This window comes from Colias eurytheme, chromosome 17 (assembly GCF_061535395.1).
Source record: "Colias eurytheme isolate Ceu_HAF_F1 chromosome 17, ilColEury1 Martin Lab GWU primary, whole genome shotgun sequence".
Lineage (NCBI taxonomy): Eukaryota > Metazoa > Arthropoda > Insecta > Lepidoptera > Pieridae > Colias > Colias eurytheme.
In genome coordinates this window covers 6,050,463-6,072,840 of record NC_142996.1, presented here as the reverse complement: position 1 = coordinate 6,072,840, position 22,378 = coordinate 6,050,463, and the positions used below count along the sequence as shown (strand labels likewise).

The following is a 22,378-nucleotide window of genomic DNA, read 5'->3' as shown; positions in this document are numbered from 1 at the left end:
TATTTTTCACTGGTTCAAATAATATATTAATTGCAAAATAACACAAGTGAAAGTATATTTTGACACGTATAAAATGTAGATAATAAATATTAACAGACGAAAGAATCTCGGTTACTTTTACTATTAGGAGTTAAGCCTGGCTAAATAAATGTTTTCTATTAGATAGGATAACCAAAAGCGAAGCATTAGCGTATAGTTTTATATTATGTGTGGCATCAGACAGGAGCATCATAATATTTAATACCAGCCACATGCTCAGCTTCAGTCGTAAACTCTACTTTTCTATAATGATTGTTTGATAAAACTGCACCCCTATCACAGAATCCATACTAATATTATAAATGCGAAAGTAACTCTGTCTGTCTGTCTGTTACTCAATCACGCCTGAACTACTGAACCAATTTGCATGAAATTTGGTATAGATATATTTTGATACCCAAACAAGGACATAGGATAGGTTTTATCCCGGAAATCCTACGGGAACGGGTTTTTCTCTGAAAACGCGGACGAAGCCACGGGCGGAAAGCTAGTACTATATATACTTTAATAGTAGCTCCCTATAAAAATATTTAATTCTAATAAATTTAATCTGTACCATCTATTGTCTAGCTAATATTGTATATTACTAATTACATTATTCTTCCTCTTCTATTTGTAATCTTCTCAGATCCTGAAACTTATTGTTGCGTTTACTGCTGTTGTTTGATCCGTTTAACATAAACTAAATCAAGAACCTTTATATCCTGTGTTTATATACACATAAAAATACAATAAATAAATAAGAGAATTACAAATAGCCAATGTATACAATAGCCAATGTACCTATTTCAATATAAATATAAAATAATATACCTATATAGAATTGGCGCAATTATGATTATTGCAAGATTAGAAACAAACATGCAAATTATGCGCAAACAATACCAATTTACTAGTCATTTAAACCACAGACTTTCCGATCATTACTGCCCGTGGATTAAATCGAGTATGAAATTAATGTGAAATATTTGATATGCACCACAATGGGTATCATCTGGCACGTGTGAATTTTATTTGAATTGACTGTTAAGGAACAATGGTGGAATTATGAAAAACAGACAAATGTTTGGCTTGTAGTACGTCAATGTTTTTTATTACGTCAATTGTTTCTGTCTGATATTGGATAGTTATTTTGATTATAGTGAATGAATTAATTACATATATTGTCATTTTGAACATACTCTGTGGACTGTGATATCCGCCAGTCTTATCATGAACTAGTTCTCCGTCTGCGGCTTCGCCCGATCTGGCTAAAACTTTATAAATTATAATATAATAAAACCTGCCTCGAGAATCACTCTAATTATTATAATTAAAAAAAAACAGTTGCGTAGTTTTAAAGATCTAATCATATAGATACACAGACGATGGAATTCGACTTTGTTTTATATTATTTAGTGATGTGTTCTACTTTATTTTTGCTGCAGCATTCGAGCCCTTTTTGGTATATATACCATCTATAGATTTTTATATTTACATCTATAAATATAAAAACGAAAGGACTTGGGTTCGATCACCCCAAGGGCTAATAAAAAATTGTCCCTATTTATGAAGGCATAGACATAACCTTCTTGCCCGTAAATATAAATCGATCTTACATACAAATGTGAAATGCAATAGGCATGACGAAAGATTTTGAAATTCTCTTCCATAATGTGTGTATACGTTTACTATACAAGAAAAACCCTATATTTCGGTAATATACTTAAATTTAACGAAGATTAAAGCCATTTTTCAAAAAATATTTAATATCTGTGCCAAAACAGCTCGCAGGTGTCATGGCGTAGGCGTGACGTCAAACTTTGGTAAATACGTAATTATTTGTACGCATTGCGAAGAAAACTAAAAAAGTCTTTATTTAATATGTGTTATAGAAACGAATTACAAAGTTTATATGTGGTGTGCAGTATTGCAGTGTGAATCCACATAAAAATAATGCTCAAAAATGGGTTAGTAATTATTTCAAGCGAAAAAATAATAAGAAATTATTGTATAAAGTTGGCGCGGAGAATCCCGAACCATGTATTCGTGAAGTCGCAATTATATTTTTGTTCTGAGTCGATAAAGCATACGTGAAACAATAGAAAATAAATAAAAATGCGTATTCTCAACATATTCATAACAACAAAATACATCTGACGTGAGTTGTTTACTTATGCGTGACGTCACGCGTGTTTTAGTCAAAATGGCGAACTTCAGAATTTCAATGTTTTATTTTATTGATAATCTCATTAATCTTAATGTTTTTAAGATTTCTAAGTCGCTATATTTAATTTATTTATTATACATTTTCCCTTAAAAACACTAATACGATCATTTATGGATACTGTCGTCATGCCTATTGACCCATATTTAATAATAGCGCTCGGACTGTTATTATCCTTTTGGAAACAATGGATAAATCAAATCAAAGACGTCCTAACAAAATATTCTAAGAAAATATATCCAGAATCAATTACGAGAGCTAAAAGTTTCAAATAGTTGCTAATTGAGATAAAACGGAAGCCTAAGCCAATATTTGAACAATCTTGTAAGATAAATTCTTGATAAAATAACTTATAAAGAGTTATTATTTAAGTGATTGGCAGACAGTCAGTCGCAATGATAAGACAAAATCTTATCAATCAGCAAGAATATTCATCATTATAAAGATATAATATTTAATTTTGTATTTTTAGCACTTTTTTATTGGCTGTAGGTTATTTGTCCAACCAACTAACTCCTTAAGACTCGATGTTGTTCAATTATAATATTGTTCACTTATTAAGGATCGCATCGGTGACTAAACAATAGTTTCATGAAGTTTAAGTATATAAAGCGTGTGCTTTTTTTAACTAAGTATATTCATTATTTAAAACTTATGCCTCTTTACATTATGTTGTGTGGTAAAGTGATAGAATTTTTTAGAAAAAAATTTAGATGAAATAGATGGCTATACAAATATGTATAAGATTTTTGCATGTGTAATTGAGATGTCATGATTCTTGAGTGCACATTGTATACGTGAGAAGGAATTACAATTCCATAGACTTTCTATCGAAATATTTAACACGGCGCGCGCGCATCGAATATTCATTAATGGGAACAATGGCGGCTCCAACAATTTAGGAGGTCTACGTGACCTTTGCATGCTTTACTATTGTTATAGTTTTATATGTTGCGTTTTATTTATGTAGTTGACCTACCAATTTAAAATTCGGTAACTCACCATACAGTTTTTATTCTTACTTACTTGTTTATCTGGACATGGAAATAACACAATATAAATCCATTTCCAAAGGTTCCCCGTGACCACGCTCGCTATAAAGTGTTCGAAACGTCGGGAAAATAATATAATGAATAAATCGCGCTTAAAATCCGTTAAACTCTTTAATTTCTAAAATACTTTATTTTCTTCATTTACAATATTCTCATCAAACCAAACACTGGAAAATAATATATTTTCAGACATATAATATCTATAACAGTATAATACCCAAGACATGCAAAATCAGCATATTATTTGATGTACTTTCCATATAACAAACCAATATTGGATTGTTGATATAATACAAAGGATATTATACAGAGATATCTTTGAAAGAATCTTCGAGTGTTCTCTGATGTTATAGTATATCTATCTAATACAAAGAATACAATGCTTCAGAATAAAGTTCTCCCACGCTGTTTTATTGAAACGTGAAATATAATTTTTGTAAAATATATTTATGTGTCTCATTTTATTTGTTTATTCTTTTATCCTTTTCTACACTAATATTATAAAGAGGAAAACGTTTGTTTGTTTGTTTGATTCTAATGAATAGGCTCATAAACTACTGGCCTGATTTTGATGAAATTTGGCACAGATAATCTTTAGACCCTCAGAAAGAACAAAGGCTACATTTTATTGCGAAATATGTATTTGATATCTTTAGATACTTACTCCAAACTATTTAGTTTTCTTTTTAATTCGTGATTAGTGATAATCTGTTCTTTTTTCTACAGGTAGTATAAAGTAATATCAATCAAAACAGGCTGAGACGGGGTGATTGCCTATAGTATGTTATAGGTAATAGTATTAACTATTAAATATATAGCTGTATATGTGTATGTGTATGTGTATATGTGGTTCACTCATGTAGGAACAATATTGACCTTCAGACAAGAAGAAATGTGATTTTTATAAGGAATAATAATACTTAATAGTTTAAAAAAACTAAAAAACACGCTTTTTGCAAATTGAAAATGGAATAATTTTATCAAATTAGTGTATTGTCATCGGTGCTCAATAAATCTACAAATTTTGAACGAAATCTGGCCGTTTAAAGTGGGTCAAAATCGCGCCCAAAGAAGTCGGTTACAAACAAACATACAAACATACAGGTGAAGCTAATAAAAAGCGAAAGCGAAAGCTATAAATTATATTATTAATGCTTACTGATTTGCGGAAAATCTGCCATCTTGTGAAAGTCTAATCTTTGTGTAATCATTTTAAATGCACAACCTCACATACCAATTGATAGTAAATTTCATATAAAATCCGCTGTTTGCAGGCAAAACTTTTTTACGATCGTAAACCGACTTTTGTAGGGAAATTAATACCTCGAAATTTATTGCAGTCGTAAAAAAATGATATTGCAGTAGTTTCACCTGAATTCAAATATGTATGTACTATGTGTTATTATAAATACATTTGTCGAATATAAAGCCTAAATTGATTTTATAGACTTACATAAAAATAGTTTTTAATTCTACTGAATTAATTTTGAAACAACAGCTTATAAAAACAAAACGTAAGATTAGAAAACATTTCCCTTCTACATATATATGTAAATAATTTCGATACATAAATATAATTGTTGTTGACCGCAGTCTGAAACAGAAAATAAATATATTTAAAGCTTTGAAAACGGAAAGTTTTTGATGTTTGTAGGGGAATGAACGCGATGATGATAAATAATGTAAACATGCAACGGAAAATCAGCTTTTTCCATACATTTACGATCTACCTAAGTCCGAACCCACGTGGGAACTATTAAAACAATCAAAATATATGCGCCAACACAAAATACTCTTATCCTTTACTCTCCTAACCCACCGGAGCGTAAAATTCGATGCGACTGGAGAGATCAAACAGGCTGCCAGGCACAAACCAAACTTCCAAAACAATAAAGTCTATTCTAAACCATTGGCTATACGTGCACAAACACCTTAACTCTAAATTCTTTTTATTAACAACTAGCATTCTAAATAAATAGCTTCACAAATTATATATTCCCTTGAATGACGCTATCTATTAAAAAAAATGATTCAAAATGCGTTGCGTAGTTTTCAAGATTTAGGCATACATAGCAAGGGACAGACAGACAGATTTATTATATTATGTTACTAGCGACCCGCCCCGGCTTCGCACGGGTGCAATGCTGATACTAAATACACTACAGAAAAACTGTGAACGTTGTATATAAACACATAGCGGCCCGCTCCGGCGCGTATTTACAAACTATACATAGCCAGAACGCAACCATAGGAAACTGCTCGTGTATACTTTGTAATGCTGTTTTTAAGTTTGTTATTACAAAATATACACGAAGTTTGCGTACTGATCGTGTATACTTTGTAACACGGATGCATACTTCTACGTTCCAAACTATACACGATCAGTACGCAAAATATAACTAAATATACCTACTACACCACTTACGCTTGAGCGAAATAATAAATAGTCGTAGGCAATCAAAGACTTGTAAAGCTATATCTATCTACTTTTATTCTTCTTGATTGATTCAGTAAAATATGGAATAAAATATTATTAGGTGAGCTTAGAAAAATAAATAGATAACAGATAGGTATATAAGGGTTACCTATGGGTTAGGTTAGGTTCGTATTTTTTTAACTACACAAAAATTGCCGTCGCCTCGCAACCGTCTTCTTCTGGACTTATTAGATTCTTACATTTTAGCACTATTGTCAATTGTAAGTCGTGCAGTATAGTCGGGAACGAAGACACAAGCATCCTCGATACAAAAAAAAATACGATCAGTACGCAACATTACATACACAATACACATGCATTTTAATAATAGATTTCAAAACAGCAATACAATAATATAAGCGCGAGCAATGGAAAGACGCCGCGCTTACTCCGAAACATACACGATTAGTCCGCATGCGTACTGGCGCTGTATATTTTGGAGCGCTATTCTTACTTACTTCACTACAAAGTATACGCGAGTACTTGCGTACTGCTGTTGTATAGATTGGAAGAACTTTGTGAAAAAGTTATTTCCAAACTATACGTGATTAGTTTCACACCGTTGCGTACTGGCCTTGTATAGTTTGGAAAGACGCCGCTCCGGCTTCGCAAGGGTGCCGGGCGGCCGGCCGGTACCGCCGCAAACGCTACGTCCCGCAATTTTTAAATCTGTAATATCTTCGAAAATATTCACTTAAATCATACGGTGTAAAGGGCCATGTAGATCTATATTAAATGAACAATGTATTCAAGGTATTTAATTGGTTAAGGATTAATGCTGTATTGGTTAAAATCGCTTCGAAAATTAGCCATTATTTGTCGTAAAAAGTAAATGACAAAAAAAAGTTATTGTGGGTTATCCATAAGAGATAGACATATACCATCGCGGACTTTTCTGTAGACCTTTTCAATGTGTATAATACTTAGTACATTATTTTGATAAAACTCGTAGGGTTCAGCCTGCGTTTGCAATTTAAGCGGAAAAAATGTAATTTTTTACGACATCACATTAGAAACCTCAAAAATAACAGTACTTCTCCACTATTTAATGGATGTTATTATACATATAAACCTTCCTCTTGAATCGCTCTATCTATTAAAAAAAACCGCATCAAAATCCGTTGCGTAGTTTTAAAGATTTAAGCGTACAAAGGGACATAGGGACATAGGGACAGAGAAAGCGACTTTGTTTTATACTATGTAGTGATAGGGTAGCATCTCGCCTGAATGCTCTTCCTTAGAAGGCATTTTTTTTATTTTTTAACTTTTCTCTTAAAATTTAACTCCAGATAAGAAAAATGCATAATATCTTCTAAATCATAAGCCTGAAACGTTTCATGAAGGAAAGCCACAAAACCATATTCTAATTATACCTTGAAAGAGCATGTTCCTTAAGATCTAATAGAAAATATAAAAGTAATGATGTCTGTATACAATCTGCAATATAAAAATTCAAAGCACGTGGAACTTGAAACTTTAGAAACGTGCAATTCACTGTTGTCATTATATGTTAACGATGTCAGCTTACCCCTTTCTATAGAGCTAGTAAAGTTGTTATATTAGCTTTGCATTTACATATGAAAAAATTACTGGTATAAAGAAATTGAATGTGTTTGTGCAGAACTATAAAATAATCATTAATTATATTCATTATTCGTACGTCTAACGTAGCAATTAGACCAGAAAATATGCGACATAGGTAGAAGGTTAAAATATAAAATCTACGTGAATGTTATTCCGATAAATATTCTAAGTAGGTATTAGAATATATTAGTATTTTTTATACAATAAATTCAATTACATATTTCAATTCCTTATCCAACTAAGTGATCCTACCAAAATATTTTGCAATATTTCTAATCAATTTCATCAAACTGCACGTTTAAAAATCCAGATCGAAAAAAAAATTAAACTGCAGAAAAAATTATAAAATAAACAATTTTCATTTGAAAACATTTATTATGTTCTCAAGCTAAAATAAGATAATACGCTCGCTAGTTTTCTAGAACACATCGGACATTACTAGTTACGAACTCATACTTTAAATTACCGTATAACATAACCAGGCTATATCACTCCTATATTTTATAGTGTTAATATTCATTTTTAAAGTGCAATAATAATATTATTGTTTGAACATAAGTTCTAGCTATAGAATCTTGGTCGCTGATTATGCTAACACTATTTATTGAGCGACGTCGAAAGGACATAGTCTATTAAATTCTTATCAAATAATTGACATTTTTATCATCTTCGCTGATATTTTTCTCCCTGATAGAATGGAAATCACATTCTTTCTTTTATTTAGAAGCAACGTGAGTTAAGGGACAAAGGCTAAGTGTTCGTTTCTTTTTAGTTTTTGTTAAAGTTATATAACTCAGCACAGTCAGTCATCAGTCGCATTCGTTGGCGATCTTAGAATGAAACTTAAAGAACATTATCATAGGATATGTTATAAAATTATCAAATCGAAATGCTCATAATGTTTTCTCTATTAGTCTAAAATTATAGGAATTTTGCTACTGCGTCAAAAAATGCACATCATCATCAGCCCATATACGTCCCCAATGCTGGGATACGGGCCACTGCGCTGGCCAAGTGTGGGTTGGCGTATGTCATCAAACTTTTGATTCTTCGACATGTCCGTTTCCTCACGATGTTTTCCTTCACAGTTAACTATGATTAAAAAATGCATTAAATATGAAAAAAATGCATTAATACAACATGGTAAAATTTAACTACCACTCTAATTTCATTTCGGTGTAAGATTATTTGTTAAATAGATAAGGTTATTATATATAATACAATAGATCCTTTGTTCCTAACAAGATAAAAAGGGACGTCATAAAACATCTCGGTATATGGGCGCTAAATTACATAAAGGCAAAACAAAGTACAAATGACTAACTTTTGTAAGCGATCTGATTATTCATCTTTACAAACAAATAATACAAACTTTGTAATTGATGCGGGCGAAACCGTGTTTTCTAAAGTTTGAGGAAGTAAATATTATCAACGTTGGAAAATGATTTACTTACCGTTTTGCCTTCAACGGATTTTTTTTTTATATCAGAGCAAGCAAAGGAGCAGGTAAATGTAAATTCCTGAAAAGATTCCGGAAATTATAGAAATAGATACGATGCACTGGCAAGAAAAAAAAATAAAGTGTTTATACCTTTTGTTCTGATAGCAGAATTATCTGAGGATTATCGCCATTGTCAGCCCTTCGTTTTATCTAGTAGCTTTCCGCCGGCGACTTCACCCACTTTATCTAAAACTTAACAAATTATACATATTAAACCTTCCCCGATAAGTACTCTATGTATCAACAAAAGCCGTATATCCTTTGAGTAGTTTTAAAGATCTAAGCATACATAATATGGACAGACGCGGGACGCCTGTCTGTCCCTATGTAAACAGGAGGCAGTGTCTGATGATGATGGGAAATTTCACGTAAAGTTAGTAAATGTTATATGTAGTTTATTCCGCTAACCATTCAGTGTCGTAATCTTTATAAAAAGCATTAAAATTGTAAAAAAAAGGTATCTGCTTCATGTTTCGGAAACACATATCAATAGCTGCACCTTACCCCTATATTTGAATGTAATAATTGTTTCCTTAAAATATTCACTCTTACGGAATAAAATTTATCATTCCCCAACTATAATTTCCTTATTTTGGTATTTTACGAACCAACATTATAATCTATTCCCTTATCTATTCCTGAACAATTCCTTGAAACAACATTGACCAAACTTATTAAAATACATCACATCTGTATCTACTGTCAATTGTCATACTTCTTCTAAAAAGTAAAAACCCACACAAAAAGATATTCATCCCATTTTTTCGAGACTTTACATCTCTTTAATCACCTAGACTTACTGCCTAATACCTAATACCTTTAATAAATAATACCAATTCATTTTCATACAAAATATAAGTTACCATTAGGTATATCAATATATCCTTGCATATACCGTTCCATCTGGCCTCACATCGTTTTCATTTTAATCACCGATATCGGTCAACCGTATATTAACTTTATTTAATCGATGTTGAATCAAAGAGCTGTCATTACTCGGAAGTTGCTGGTGGAAATGTATTTACTAGTGGCAATTATATTTTTTTGCTCACGAGCTCGGGAAATTATATTCAACGCTGAAAACCTGAAAAAAAAAAACGGATAGGGCGTTAATTTCCTTTAAAATTTTAAATGATGATTAATTGTTTAAAGACGTATAGTTATAACGTTGTCTTGCGTATTCATTACTCAATTAGCTTCTGACATAAAATATTGATCAAAGACACAATTAGTAGTTAATAGTTTTTATAAAACCTGAACCATGATTATTCAATTTAAATAATAATAAAAGCCCAAAGGAAATCTGACATATCAATCTTCAACGAAGAATAAGAAATTTCACTATTTCAGTGAAAGTTAATTTTATATAAGTTAAATAATAGCAGAGCTTCGAGAATAATCCTACAATATGAATGATATGTCAAAGTTAAAGACCGATAAAAACTTCTTGCTCCAATTTCCTCATACTTTTATTCATTTCCATAAACATGGACAAACGGATAATAATCTAATCAAAATGGATAACAGACAGCAGTTGATTTTAATGAAACTATTGCATAACATAGTATTATCATGGGTATTACTTATATTATCTGTGCTACCGCTATAGCTTGTCCCGGGCCCCGGCTTGGCCCAAACTTTTGTGATAAATCATAAAAAATCTTCCATCTTTATTGCTGGTCATTAAAGTTTATCAAGAACATTATTAATTGCTAATAGACGTAGATAATAGATATCTGTCAATTTATATTATATTTTGTTAACATACAGCCTATGTTAGAAAAATGAATACAAGAAACTGTTTCTAAATTGCACGATTATCTTAGTACCAATTCCTTTTAAAAAACATGTTAAAAAACATTTGTGAAACTATCGCATATTATTCACATTTTGTTGTTATTTTGAATAATTTAGCAATTTTCCAGCCATTTCTATAATATGAAACCATAAAGGTAAATAGGTAAATGTAAATCTGTATATAAGGATAATATGAAATCTTATAAGAAAAATGTAATGTTGTTTTACTTCAAAGAATTAATTCATGAACACAAATTTAAGAGCCACTGCTTAACCCCTTGAGTAAGGGTTGTCAACTCCTTTCTTATTATTTATTTAAAACAAATCGCAAAATTATTATGAAAGAAATTACATTATAAATATGATACAATCTTATTGAACACATTAGTCTGTTATGCAAAGAAGTAAATGGGGTAAATATTGAATAGATAAATAGTAACAAATAGAATGTGACGGTATAATAAATTTTAAGCAGTCTATCCGATATCGTTAGCATAGAGTATATATGTTTTGTGTTGGTATTATTAATAAATTTTAAATACTATCTAATATCTATTTGCTGCAATAATTTTTTTTAAGATCTGAACGGCTTTTTCGACCCTTGCAGAAAGCGTTGACTCAAAACGTAACAAAAAATGGTCATTGTTGACTTGATAAGGTTAGGGTCCCGTAGCAACCCAAAACTAGACAAATAGAAGCAGGTAGAATTTCTAAAACGCGCTAGCGAAATTTTTTCAAAATTTAACTCAAATAGATATTAGATATTAGAAAAATGGGTGTCCGTTTCTTCGCATGAAATCAGTGAGAGAGAGCTGAAAATATCTCTATTACAAGGTCATAAGGACCTTTTTCCTGTGACCTCAACCTCCCAGTGACTACCTCAACCTTATAGATGATTTTCGACATTTGGCACTGAGTGCATGTTTGAAAATTTCAACACACATGACGAAGAATATTTTGACATCACTTTTTACAAGCAGATGATAATTTAGGATATCAGAATAATAATCTTATTAGATTAGGTAATATCATATGGATAAGCTGTATAACTATCCTTGAAGCTAACGTGTATTCAAAACTATTTACAAATCTTAATTATTATTCATAATATACTTACTTACAAAAAAGTAGAAAAAAAACACCTGACAACCCTAATATGTTCAAGAACAGACGGACTCGGCCGCTCGGCGTGGAATTTGCTAAAATTCATGCCTGGGCCCTGGATGCTCCACTCCCGTTCCTAAAAAATAAAACAAGCTTGTTTTTTTAAAGTCGGAAAAATAGGTTTCTTTTTTGACACTATCAATATTTATTTTTCATGGCTACAACTGTTTTGGCACGTCTTAATAACAAGCACATATATATTTATTTGTTAATTTTTTTTTCTTAAAGTGAAAATTTTATGAGCCTGTGGTGAAATGTCAAAAATGATAATAATAATATTATGTAACTAAAAAAATATAATTGTTGCGTCATTAATGGACTTCCAAATACAACCCACGGAAACTTTTAAACACAGTTTATATAATCTAAAACGAAATATAGAACCAAAATATATATTTGTTTAATAATTTTTAGATTATGTCCAAAACTGATATCTTGAGTCTGAATCGCGCAATTGAAATTTTTTGTTGCCTTAACTATATATATCGTTTGATAACATTGTCAGAGTGGGAACCGCTCTCTGCAGGGGAAGCCGGTTTGCGGTCATGCCGGTCTAATATGGCCGCCCATTCAGATGACTATTTGTTTAAAGTTAACCTTTACACAAAAGTAATTATCGTGAGAATTAACGTGAGAAGACATTATCAATATGAAGCCTCGTACACAGGTTTGTGAGTTTCGACTCTAGATAACCAAACCCCACCAGTGTAGAGAATTTGTTCCCACTTTTTGTGGCTATATGTAGCAATTTTCTAAAAGTTTTAAGGACGCTTTCAATAGCTGTTTAACCTGTATGTATGTAACCGGCTCCCTAAGGCTCGATTTGTGAGATTGAATTCAAACTTCGTACACTTATTGAAATTATTATATATAAGTGCCAATATAATACATGTTTTAATTATATTTTATTTATCCATTAATCGGGATGAAGTTAGTACTGTAAGTACCTATTGTTCAAACAACCACCCTGTTTCATTCATCAAAAGTCGAGCTTTGTACATAAGATAATTTAATACCTTTATGACGTCACAATAATGGATGTATTCATGAAACTTATTCCTTGCAGCTGCTTTTACAATAATCTTGATACAAGTATTTTTTCCTTATGCCATATCTTTTTCTGTAACAATGAGATAATAATATTATGTTTAAATTACGTTGTACCTAATCTGTAAGAGAGATTCCCTGGAATATTTCACTATACTATCACTAGGAGGTATAGTACTATGTATATTGTCGATAATATTATTAGTCATATTATGTTTCTCAGTAAGTAGATTAGATACATTTTTTTATTATTGTCATATTATACAAATGTGTGTTGTTACATAATAAAAAAATTATTTATATTCAAATTAACACTTACATCAATTCATTACACCAAATCCTTTTAAAGTCTTATCTTGTGGTTTCAACGTTTTTGTTAATCTTTTTAAACCCATGTCATCGTTTAACGTTACACATCTTATTATTAAAATGTTTGCTAGCTAAAACACAACAATCATACATAGGTATGCTACTTTGTATTTAGGTAATAGCAATTATATTAAATTAGCATTATATATTGTGCTGGTATACAAAAAATAATAATATTTGAGATATAAGTAAATAAATCGAAACAAACCTTTATAAAATTCCATCACATGAAATGGAATATTACGTGCCAATATCCATACTCCCTGTATTAACGCTAAATACTACGTTGAATTCACCTTTCACACATTTTTTTTTAAATTTTACTTATGATATCGATAGGTCCTAATGAAATTTTATACACTGAGAGTATTAATAACTTGTCGATTTAAAACTGTAACAAAAGATTAAACTGTAGTGACAGCAACTTCTACGTAACAGATTTATAATATTCATTTTGGGAGGGTAGTTTCAACGTTACAATTAACAAACTACCCGCAAAGAATAACATTTTCTCTTGATATTTTTTTCACATATTTCGTATTATAATAGTACTAATAAAATATTAATTATTTGGCAATATTATTTACATTTTATGAAATTAAAACATCATGTTTAGTTATAGTATGAGCTATTATTCTAAGTTGAGTACAAAGCCTGAATCGCACTATAAATATTTTTGCATGAAATTGGCATAAAAAATTACGTAGATACAAATCTATCGGTGTCTAGTTCTCCTCTGGAAGGCGTATCATTACGTCATGAGGTTTGAAAAATTTATGACTTATATTCTAGGCCACACTGTGCCGTATTCGGTCAGTTCAAAATTGTCAGATATGAACTGCTAAGGCAGGTTTTAATGGGCGTAGGGAGAGGTTAGCGCCGGAATCTCTCCCTATGTCCAATTTGGTCGGAGTTCAGTCTACTGTTCTCACACCACTGTAGGAGACGCTTTGACACCATTTTTGCTCGTAGGAAAGATGAAGGGGTATATTTTTGGTGTAAATGAGGATTAATGTTATATTTCGTGATATGCATTATTTGTCCCATGCTATCTTCGTATTGATAAAAACTTTTGCAGTTTAAGTTATTTTTAATCATACTATTTTAATCAATGTTCATACTATATAATATTATTGAGAACTAAAACCTGTAAATACTTACATACTATAGTTGAAGGCTTACGTAACTTTATTTCATTTTTAATTTAAATGATTCTCTTTCAATTTCAAAATTATCTATTACTAGCGGTCCGCCCCGGCTTCGCCCGTGGTACATAATATTTACGTTTTCTCTACATAAGAACCATCCTCGTACTTCAAGGAATATAATAAAAAAATAATTATCGAAATCGGGTCAGCCGTTCTCGAGTTATGCGCTTACCAACACATTTTGCGATTCATTTTTATATATAAGATTATTTAGAAAACACACATTTTAATTCTAATCTAAACATCGTCGAACAGGTTATGATGTTCTAATGTGTACACTGTATCTACATAATATATAATTTTTATATAACATACTTAGCTATAAAATGTATGCATTTTCCTGCCACAAATTTAATTCGTCGTTTTTATTTTATTAAAATTATGGGTACATTTTTTTATAAAAAAATACATTGTTTATTCCTCATTCTTATCATCATATAAGTATTGTCGTTCAGTGCGCTAATTGCCTGCCTCAAATATTTTCATTTTTTTCCATTAGCTTCTTACCCCTCCATCAAAAAGGAGTCAAATCTTCTACGTCAGTGGTTATGGGTGCACAGCACCTCTCTTTCCTCATCAAACAGCAATCGCCCTATGATGCAATGATCCATACCACATAGTACTTCACAACAAGCCAATAAATCGAGGACGGATACCCAGTCACGCTTCCCGCGTAGAAACGGACTCCTACACTCTAATATCCCAAAATTTCTAATATACGTTGCATTCAGAAAAATTATGCCATCGCGTTCTAGGATTCATAGAAAAAAAAACCCTGTCCACACCATCCTTGGTGACGTCAAAAAAGGTCCAGACAATTGCGGGTGGCAGGTAAAAGAAATGGAAAGCGTTTAAAATCGCAAGTGAACAATGACCCTTACAAACCAACAGTTGTAGGTAGATGTTACGATGATGGTACGATGCTATGCATCTAATTTTAAACATATTTTTCAATTTGAGCGTAATTATCGATTAATATTATATTTCTTTTTCTATTATTATTAATAGTTTTGAGATAAATTATTATGGCTATATATTATGGTTTATGGCTAAGGGACAAACTGAAAAAGGCGCTATTCACAGAGCGGATACATTTACACCATTTATCATAATTACATTGTTAAATTACAGAAGGTTATACCAACTGAACTACTAGGAGTACAGAAAGCCGTAACTATTCCAATTAATTACAACGATCAAAGAGACTTGAAGTGGAAAGCGCTCGGGTGTAAAGTTCAAAAGATGCTGGAAACTCTTAATATCGTAGAACTGTATAATTATTCAGTGGAAATCCACACTTGTTTCAACGAAAACTGGATTGTTAGCAGAAAATAAATAGACTGCTTTTGGATGTTTTGGTGAATTGAGATGTTGTAAAATTGGCGTTGACTCGTTTACGTGAGAGACGGTGCTTTTGAGAGGTTGAAAATATAATCAAATAATTATATTCAAATGAAAATGTAGTTTTTTGTCATTGTTTAGAATAATCGGAAAACTGTTTTTGTTACACTATTTTAAAACTCATAACTATATTATAAATTATAAAAAAATCAACCAAGACTTATAAAAAAATTGTACAAATAATATCAAGGAAATGCGTAAATATAATAATCTAATATGTATTTATTCTTTGTTCCAGGATCCGAGTGATTAGTGCTAGTGCAAGTGAAACGTATACTGTCATGTAATCAATCACAATGTTGAAGATACAGATGTTAGAGTCAATCGTCAGTAATGATGAAGAGAATCCGGAGCCGCAAACAAATGGGTGAGTTTAATGTTTATGATACCTAATACTAGCTGTTCCCCGCGGTTTCACCCGCATTGCTCCGCTCCTGTTGGCCTTAGCTTGATGATATATAGCCTTCCTCGATAAATAGGCTATCTAAGAACCAAAGAATTTTTAAAATCGGACCTAGATCCTGAGATTAGCTTTATAATATTATCACATATTAGCATAGATAAGCTGTTCGTCCTGCAATAATAATATAGAAACAGTTTATAAACAGGACACTTACTTACCTACATTACGTTAAGTACTGTACTGGTGAAAAATAAAAATCATACACTAATTTTTCAATTTATTATTAAAAACCTTACTAAGGATAGTAATCTAAACCCTAAGTACGCACCATTAAGATAAAGTAATGAAATTATTGTATTGTCAACGATCCTTGACCAGTGTTAGTTTAATTAAATCATTTAAAGTGCGTCAAAATAAAGAATAAAGGAGGAGGAGTTTATTTAAAGAAAACAAAACTTGTTTGCTAACAGTATTAGTGTAAAGAATAAAAAAGAAAGGCTATCGAAGAAGATCATAAAACAATAGTAGGAGACACTATCAATGACCGATTGTCAAAACGGATATAAAATCGGATATACATCAAAGAAATTATATAGAAAGGATACGTAAGGTAAACAATCTGCCATTAGTTTCAATGTGACGGGGCACAATGTGAAGTCCTATGTCGCATCTGTTTCAATCAAGGTTTCAATCGATTTTCTTTATCTGTAAGTAGGTGACCAGCCTTCCGTGCCAACCCAGAGCGGGAATCGAGCACTATTAAAGAAAATTATTTAGATTTATCTTAATAACTGCATCTATTTAGAAACGATTGGAAGTTATTTCTTCTTATTCATTAACATAATATGCTTCTGATATCGGATAATATACACTTCCATAAATTTTTAACTAATTAAGGAAAACCACCTTGGTAAAAATAATATTATATTATGAAGAAGAGGTAAGAAGTATCTCCTTCAGTAGAACTGAAATAGAACTGTTGAAAAAAGAAGTCGGTTAAAAAGCAGCTTTAATTTACTATAAGACTTATTTCCTAACCAACTAACCAATTTGAATTGTATTATTTCTCTGTACGTATACAAATTTTATTTATCGGTATTTTTAGATTAACCGTATCAACTGTAAGTGGAGTTAGGAATATTGAAGCGTCCCCAAGGAGCCGCCAGCCTTCACATTAAGCCTCGGGATTCCAGAATAACCCATATAAACCCTGATCTAGTTCACATAAATTCTATTTGTAGGTGTGCTATCGATTTTCAAGCGAAACACCGCCTGTGGAATTGTTGGCAAATAACAGTTTAAAAAACTTTCTGCGTCAAAGCATTCAAATTCCGTTTGCATACCGAACTTTGACTAAGCAATTTCCATCATATGAATTCTCGCTTTGAACTGTTGACAGTTTTATAAGAGTTATTTTATGAATATTTACATAATGAATGCCTATGTGTTGATGTTATAACGGAATATTTTATTGGAAAAGCCTGACATGTTTTTGAATAACTTAGCTTAACTCTATTGGATCTTTTTAAATGTAAATATTGTACCAACATTTAGCGTAAAATGTTAACGTAAGAATAAACATCCTAAAAAACTTTTAACGATCTAAAAAAATTACAATGGCCATCGACTGTCATCTATAAAATTGCGAAAGCACATCTATAAACTTTGCGATGGGATTCAAGGCACCTTAAGGACCATTAATCCTGATGTATATAAAAGGATAAGGCCTAGAAAGATCAAAACAAGTAAGGTTTTTCAATACAACACAGACATTGTATGGAATTGTTTGCGATCGTAAAACTAAATGAGGAATAGAAGTTAGTCGCCGGGTCTGCCGCCTCGGCGTCGCCGGGAGGAAAAATGTACGACGGTTCTTCTGGCAAACTACCAAAAACTAAACTTGAATGTCAATAATGTAATTAGTAATTATATGTTTCCTGTTCTATGACAACAACAGTTACGTCAATATTGTTCTGGAGCTTCTAAATAGGATTACACTACGAAAATAGGAATGGAATAATCATAGTTGCGGCATTTTTGCGTGGGTAAATAAAAAGATTTTTATGTTTCAGTTCTGAGCATATTAAAGAGGTCCACTTATATTCGATCCCTATATTTGAGATAGCCATCCCATATCCTTATAAGATTATGTAAGTTTTATTCCAAATGTTCAATTATCTAGTATCTAGTATACAAAGATTCCATTGGGAACGAAAAATAAACTTTTCATTATATGAAGTTAAGTTGTTGCCGCATCGTACGGTTTCAGAAGGTTTCAGGCATCAGCCATAAGCTTTGAAATTGCATATCAATTTAAATTCAATTCTTCTTATTATTATTCTTAGGTACTCTCTGAATCCAAAAGGACACAGAATTTTAAAATTATCCTATTATGAACTAATTTGAAGAGGAATTTAAAGCTCAACCACGCATTACTGCAAGACAAATTATAGAACAATCTCATTTTATTCGGTAGGAGGATTGAGATCTGTTCACTGTAAAGAAAAATACCTTCAGTAGGCACCTCGATCTAAAAATAATAAATAAATACCATAATTTAAAACTACGTTATACGAAAATCACCAAAAGAGTCAAATCGTATACTTGAGTAGGCCAGTCGCAACTGTTTTCATTTTCGACCAATGTGAGCCGCGGCGCGCGCTATATCATCGCAGCTAGATATAAAACATTGCCGATAAATACACATATAAAATTGCAACTAATTCGCAACAGCAATATACTCAGCATGTATCTTTAAGATCAATATCTTAAAAGGTACATGCCAAGTGGATAATTTTCCAGATATCCTGTGGCTAACTCTGTATACACGGACTCTGAATAATTATTTTTAAAATGAGCTATATAGTGTGAAATCTGAAAAAACTTCGCTTGCGTGATTCAGCGGTACGTTTAAATGGAATAATGCTGGTTATACTGGTTTATTGTTTTTAATATAATTTTAAATTACTTTCTTGTAACGGAACACTTTATCTATTAACATTTTAATAAGTAATAATATGTACATATTAATGAACGTTTAATATACACAATTTAATGTATCTTACGGAATTTAATAAAATAAAATGTAATCACAAGATAAAAACAATTTAGTAGATTATATTTATGAATTATTTCAAAATACACACTAAAGTATATAATAATAGGTTATTGAAACTAAGTCGCTGGCAGGTCTTTGATAAAAAATAATTATTATTATTTGTTTCGTTGACACCGGAGACTTTATAATAAAATTTAATCATAAATACCAAGTTTTTATATAATATTTAATATCTAGTAAGGATAACTAGAAACTGTAACAACAGTATATCGCTGTTCCGTTTATTATCAACGAACCGTGAAAAAACAATTAATTTTAAAGTTTATTACGTCTTAAAGGTGATAATTAACTGTATATACCTAAGTGTGTTACGATTGTTAAGAAATATTATGATAGCTATCAAAATAGATAATTTCAGTGTTTTTGAAATCGTATTTTTTCTGATGCATTACCGAAATAATATTTTTACATTCCTACCATTGATTGCGAGTACAACATGCAAATATGTACTACTGTTGCAAATGTATAACATGTCATTTTTGTGATTAAAGCTTATTTTAAACTGAAATATCAACATAGCTGCATTTGTATAACGGTAGAAAAGTTAAAATAAAATTAATAACCAGCCAATAGATATTATTATGTTCTCACATGCTTCCAATGACCAAGTAGCTTATCTACCACGCTGGCCAAGTGCGGGTTGGTAGACGTCATAATCGTCAACCTTACCTACTTCTATATAATTATATGGGTATGTCCCATGCCTGTGCCCATTCTGGTTTCCGCGAGATAGTTTCTTCTGCTGATAGCTGATCGGTTTTGATGATCGGTATAATTTGCACAAAAATTGTAAAATTGCTAAAAACGACAAATGGAACTATCAAGATTAATTATTCGTATTATTATAATAATCCTTAGATATAATTCCTGCTTAGAAGAAAAAGTGACATAAGCTTTTATAAAGTGTATTTGGTTGAAAAGATTACACTTTTCTAACTGAAGTTTAATGATGTTACTAAAAGAACGCTGATTCTTCAGAAATAATAGCAAGATTTAACCGTAATACCCTATAAAACTATTCAGTACGTACTTTTGTAACATCTGGTGACTGATACAGATTCTAAAGACGCCTTACATTTTCTCCTTGACTAACTTTGACATGTGCGCTCAGTTAGGCCTTTATTGTAGTATCAATTTACCTAAAGCAATATTGTCAATATAAATCATTTCCCTCACCTTTGATAAAGGTTTAACGTGTCAAAGACACGTCTCGTAGCAATATCATTTTATCCCGCTTCGAAGACTAAAGAAAATATCGCTTACAAGAAATCTAGATCGACCACTTTAACAAGAACTTTTATAAGTTTGCCACAGCTACTGGTAACTGAATCTTGTTAGCATCGCGGGGATCAGGTTATATTGGTGCAATTATTATAATGTTAGTTTCACTACTATTCTTCAGGTAAGGTCTCGTAATATTACATTTAGACACGAGTTTGGTTTTGTTAGCGTTAATAAATAATAAATCATATTTTTTTATGTATGTGATACCTATAAGGTCAGGTGGGGTAAGAGGAACATATTTCATTTTCAGTAAAATATTTTGACTGCTAGGAACAACATTTATAGCTTTTTAAGATGTTTGAAACACACAGAACTTACCTTTATGTATTAGCTTCCCGTAGGCTAAATGTCATTACTCTAATAACAGTTCTTACGAAGATATTGACATTACTGTCAAGATTGAGTAATCGTTCCTCTTCCCCCTTACAAGGGGTAAGAGGGTCAGTCATTGTATTTCCTAAGATTGGAGTTTGAATTAAAATATTCGTTGCTAAATGTTCGTTAATTTGTAGATAGAATGTCTTTGGTCAATATTAGATCTTAATGTCGATGAAATAAGGTATAATTTGGAATAAAAAACAAGAATACATCAATTCGGGGTAAGAGGGACATACAGGTTCGATCAGGGGTGGCAAACTAAAAAGAAGTCGACTAGTTATAATTCTATTTTTATTTAATCATACATAGTAATGGTAAACAGTCTGTCCCTAACTAGTTTTCCTAGTTAGTTACTCTTTAAAAATAACAATGGCACTATGTGATGAGATCAATATTGCGAATCAGTATTTTAATTCATCTATTAAGAACCTTCTCCTTTTTAAGAAGTCAGTTAAAAATATAAATGATCCAAAAGAAATTCTTTGGAATTTCTGGAATTTTGAGACAGGCGAACTTAGCGAAACTTGGCGAATAGTGGTGCTTGCATCACTGTGTTCCGGTTTGGTGGTGAGATGAGGCCCTGAAGTAATTACTGGCACAGGAGGCATAATCCTTTAGGCCAGCAACGCACTTGTGACTCCTCTGGAGTTGCGAATGTCCATGGGCGGCGGAAATCGCTTAACATCAGGTGATCCGTATGCTCGTTTGCCCGCCTATTAAATAAAAAAAAATATAAAAAAAACACATGAGCGAGAAATTTTTAGTTATAATTTAAAATTGTAATAGGTACAGAACAGTCAGTCACTTCTTTTCATTTTATCCACATATAATTATAAATTAATCAAAATGTTGGTCACCCCTCACACGGGGGAAGAGAAACATATGTTCCTCTTTCACCGTCAATAGTGAGCCTCTTACCCCAGCTATTGTTTTTGAAGTCTAGGATTTTCAAGCGAAAGAAACTCACAATATTTAGTTGTTTCTTAACTAAAATGATTAATAAAAGAAATACTTACAGTTTTCTCCGTGTATCAGGGTATTTAAAATATTTCTAGCACACTTTTATCACTAAAATGTGGGTTCGCAAAAAAACGAGCCAACTTGGTGTTAGCCGAATTCGCAACTGTCAAATTTGTTTACATTTTTTGTGATGTCTGTGCTACGTAGCGACATCTACTCAAAACCGCTCAAACTAATTCGCCTTCACTTTTTTATCGACGGAAAGTACATATTCATAAACGCTTCGGTTTACTAGTTATGGTCTCTAGGCCCTCTTCCCCCAGTGACCCTCTTACCCCACCTGACTTGAGAATGTTGGTTTATGGTTGGTTTATTGTAGGTATAGCATTGT

The 22,378-nt window shown here is 31.6% G+C and overlaps 1 protein-coding gene across 1 annotated transcript in view; it reads left to right on the top strand.

The window, feature by feature from the left end:
• RapGAP1 (Rap GTPase activating protein 1) overlaps positions 1–22,378 on the top strand; it is a 277,491-nt gene that overhangs the window by 45,051 nt on the left and 210,062 nt on the right. The window contains exon 2 of the mRNA XM_090111816.1: positions 16,083–16,211. Within this exon, the coding sequence (XP_089967942.1) occupies positions 16,141–16,211 (71 nt within the window). The 5' untranslated portion in view covers positions 16,083–16,140. The remainder of the gene's footprint in view (positions 1–16,082; positions 16,212–22,378) is intronic.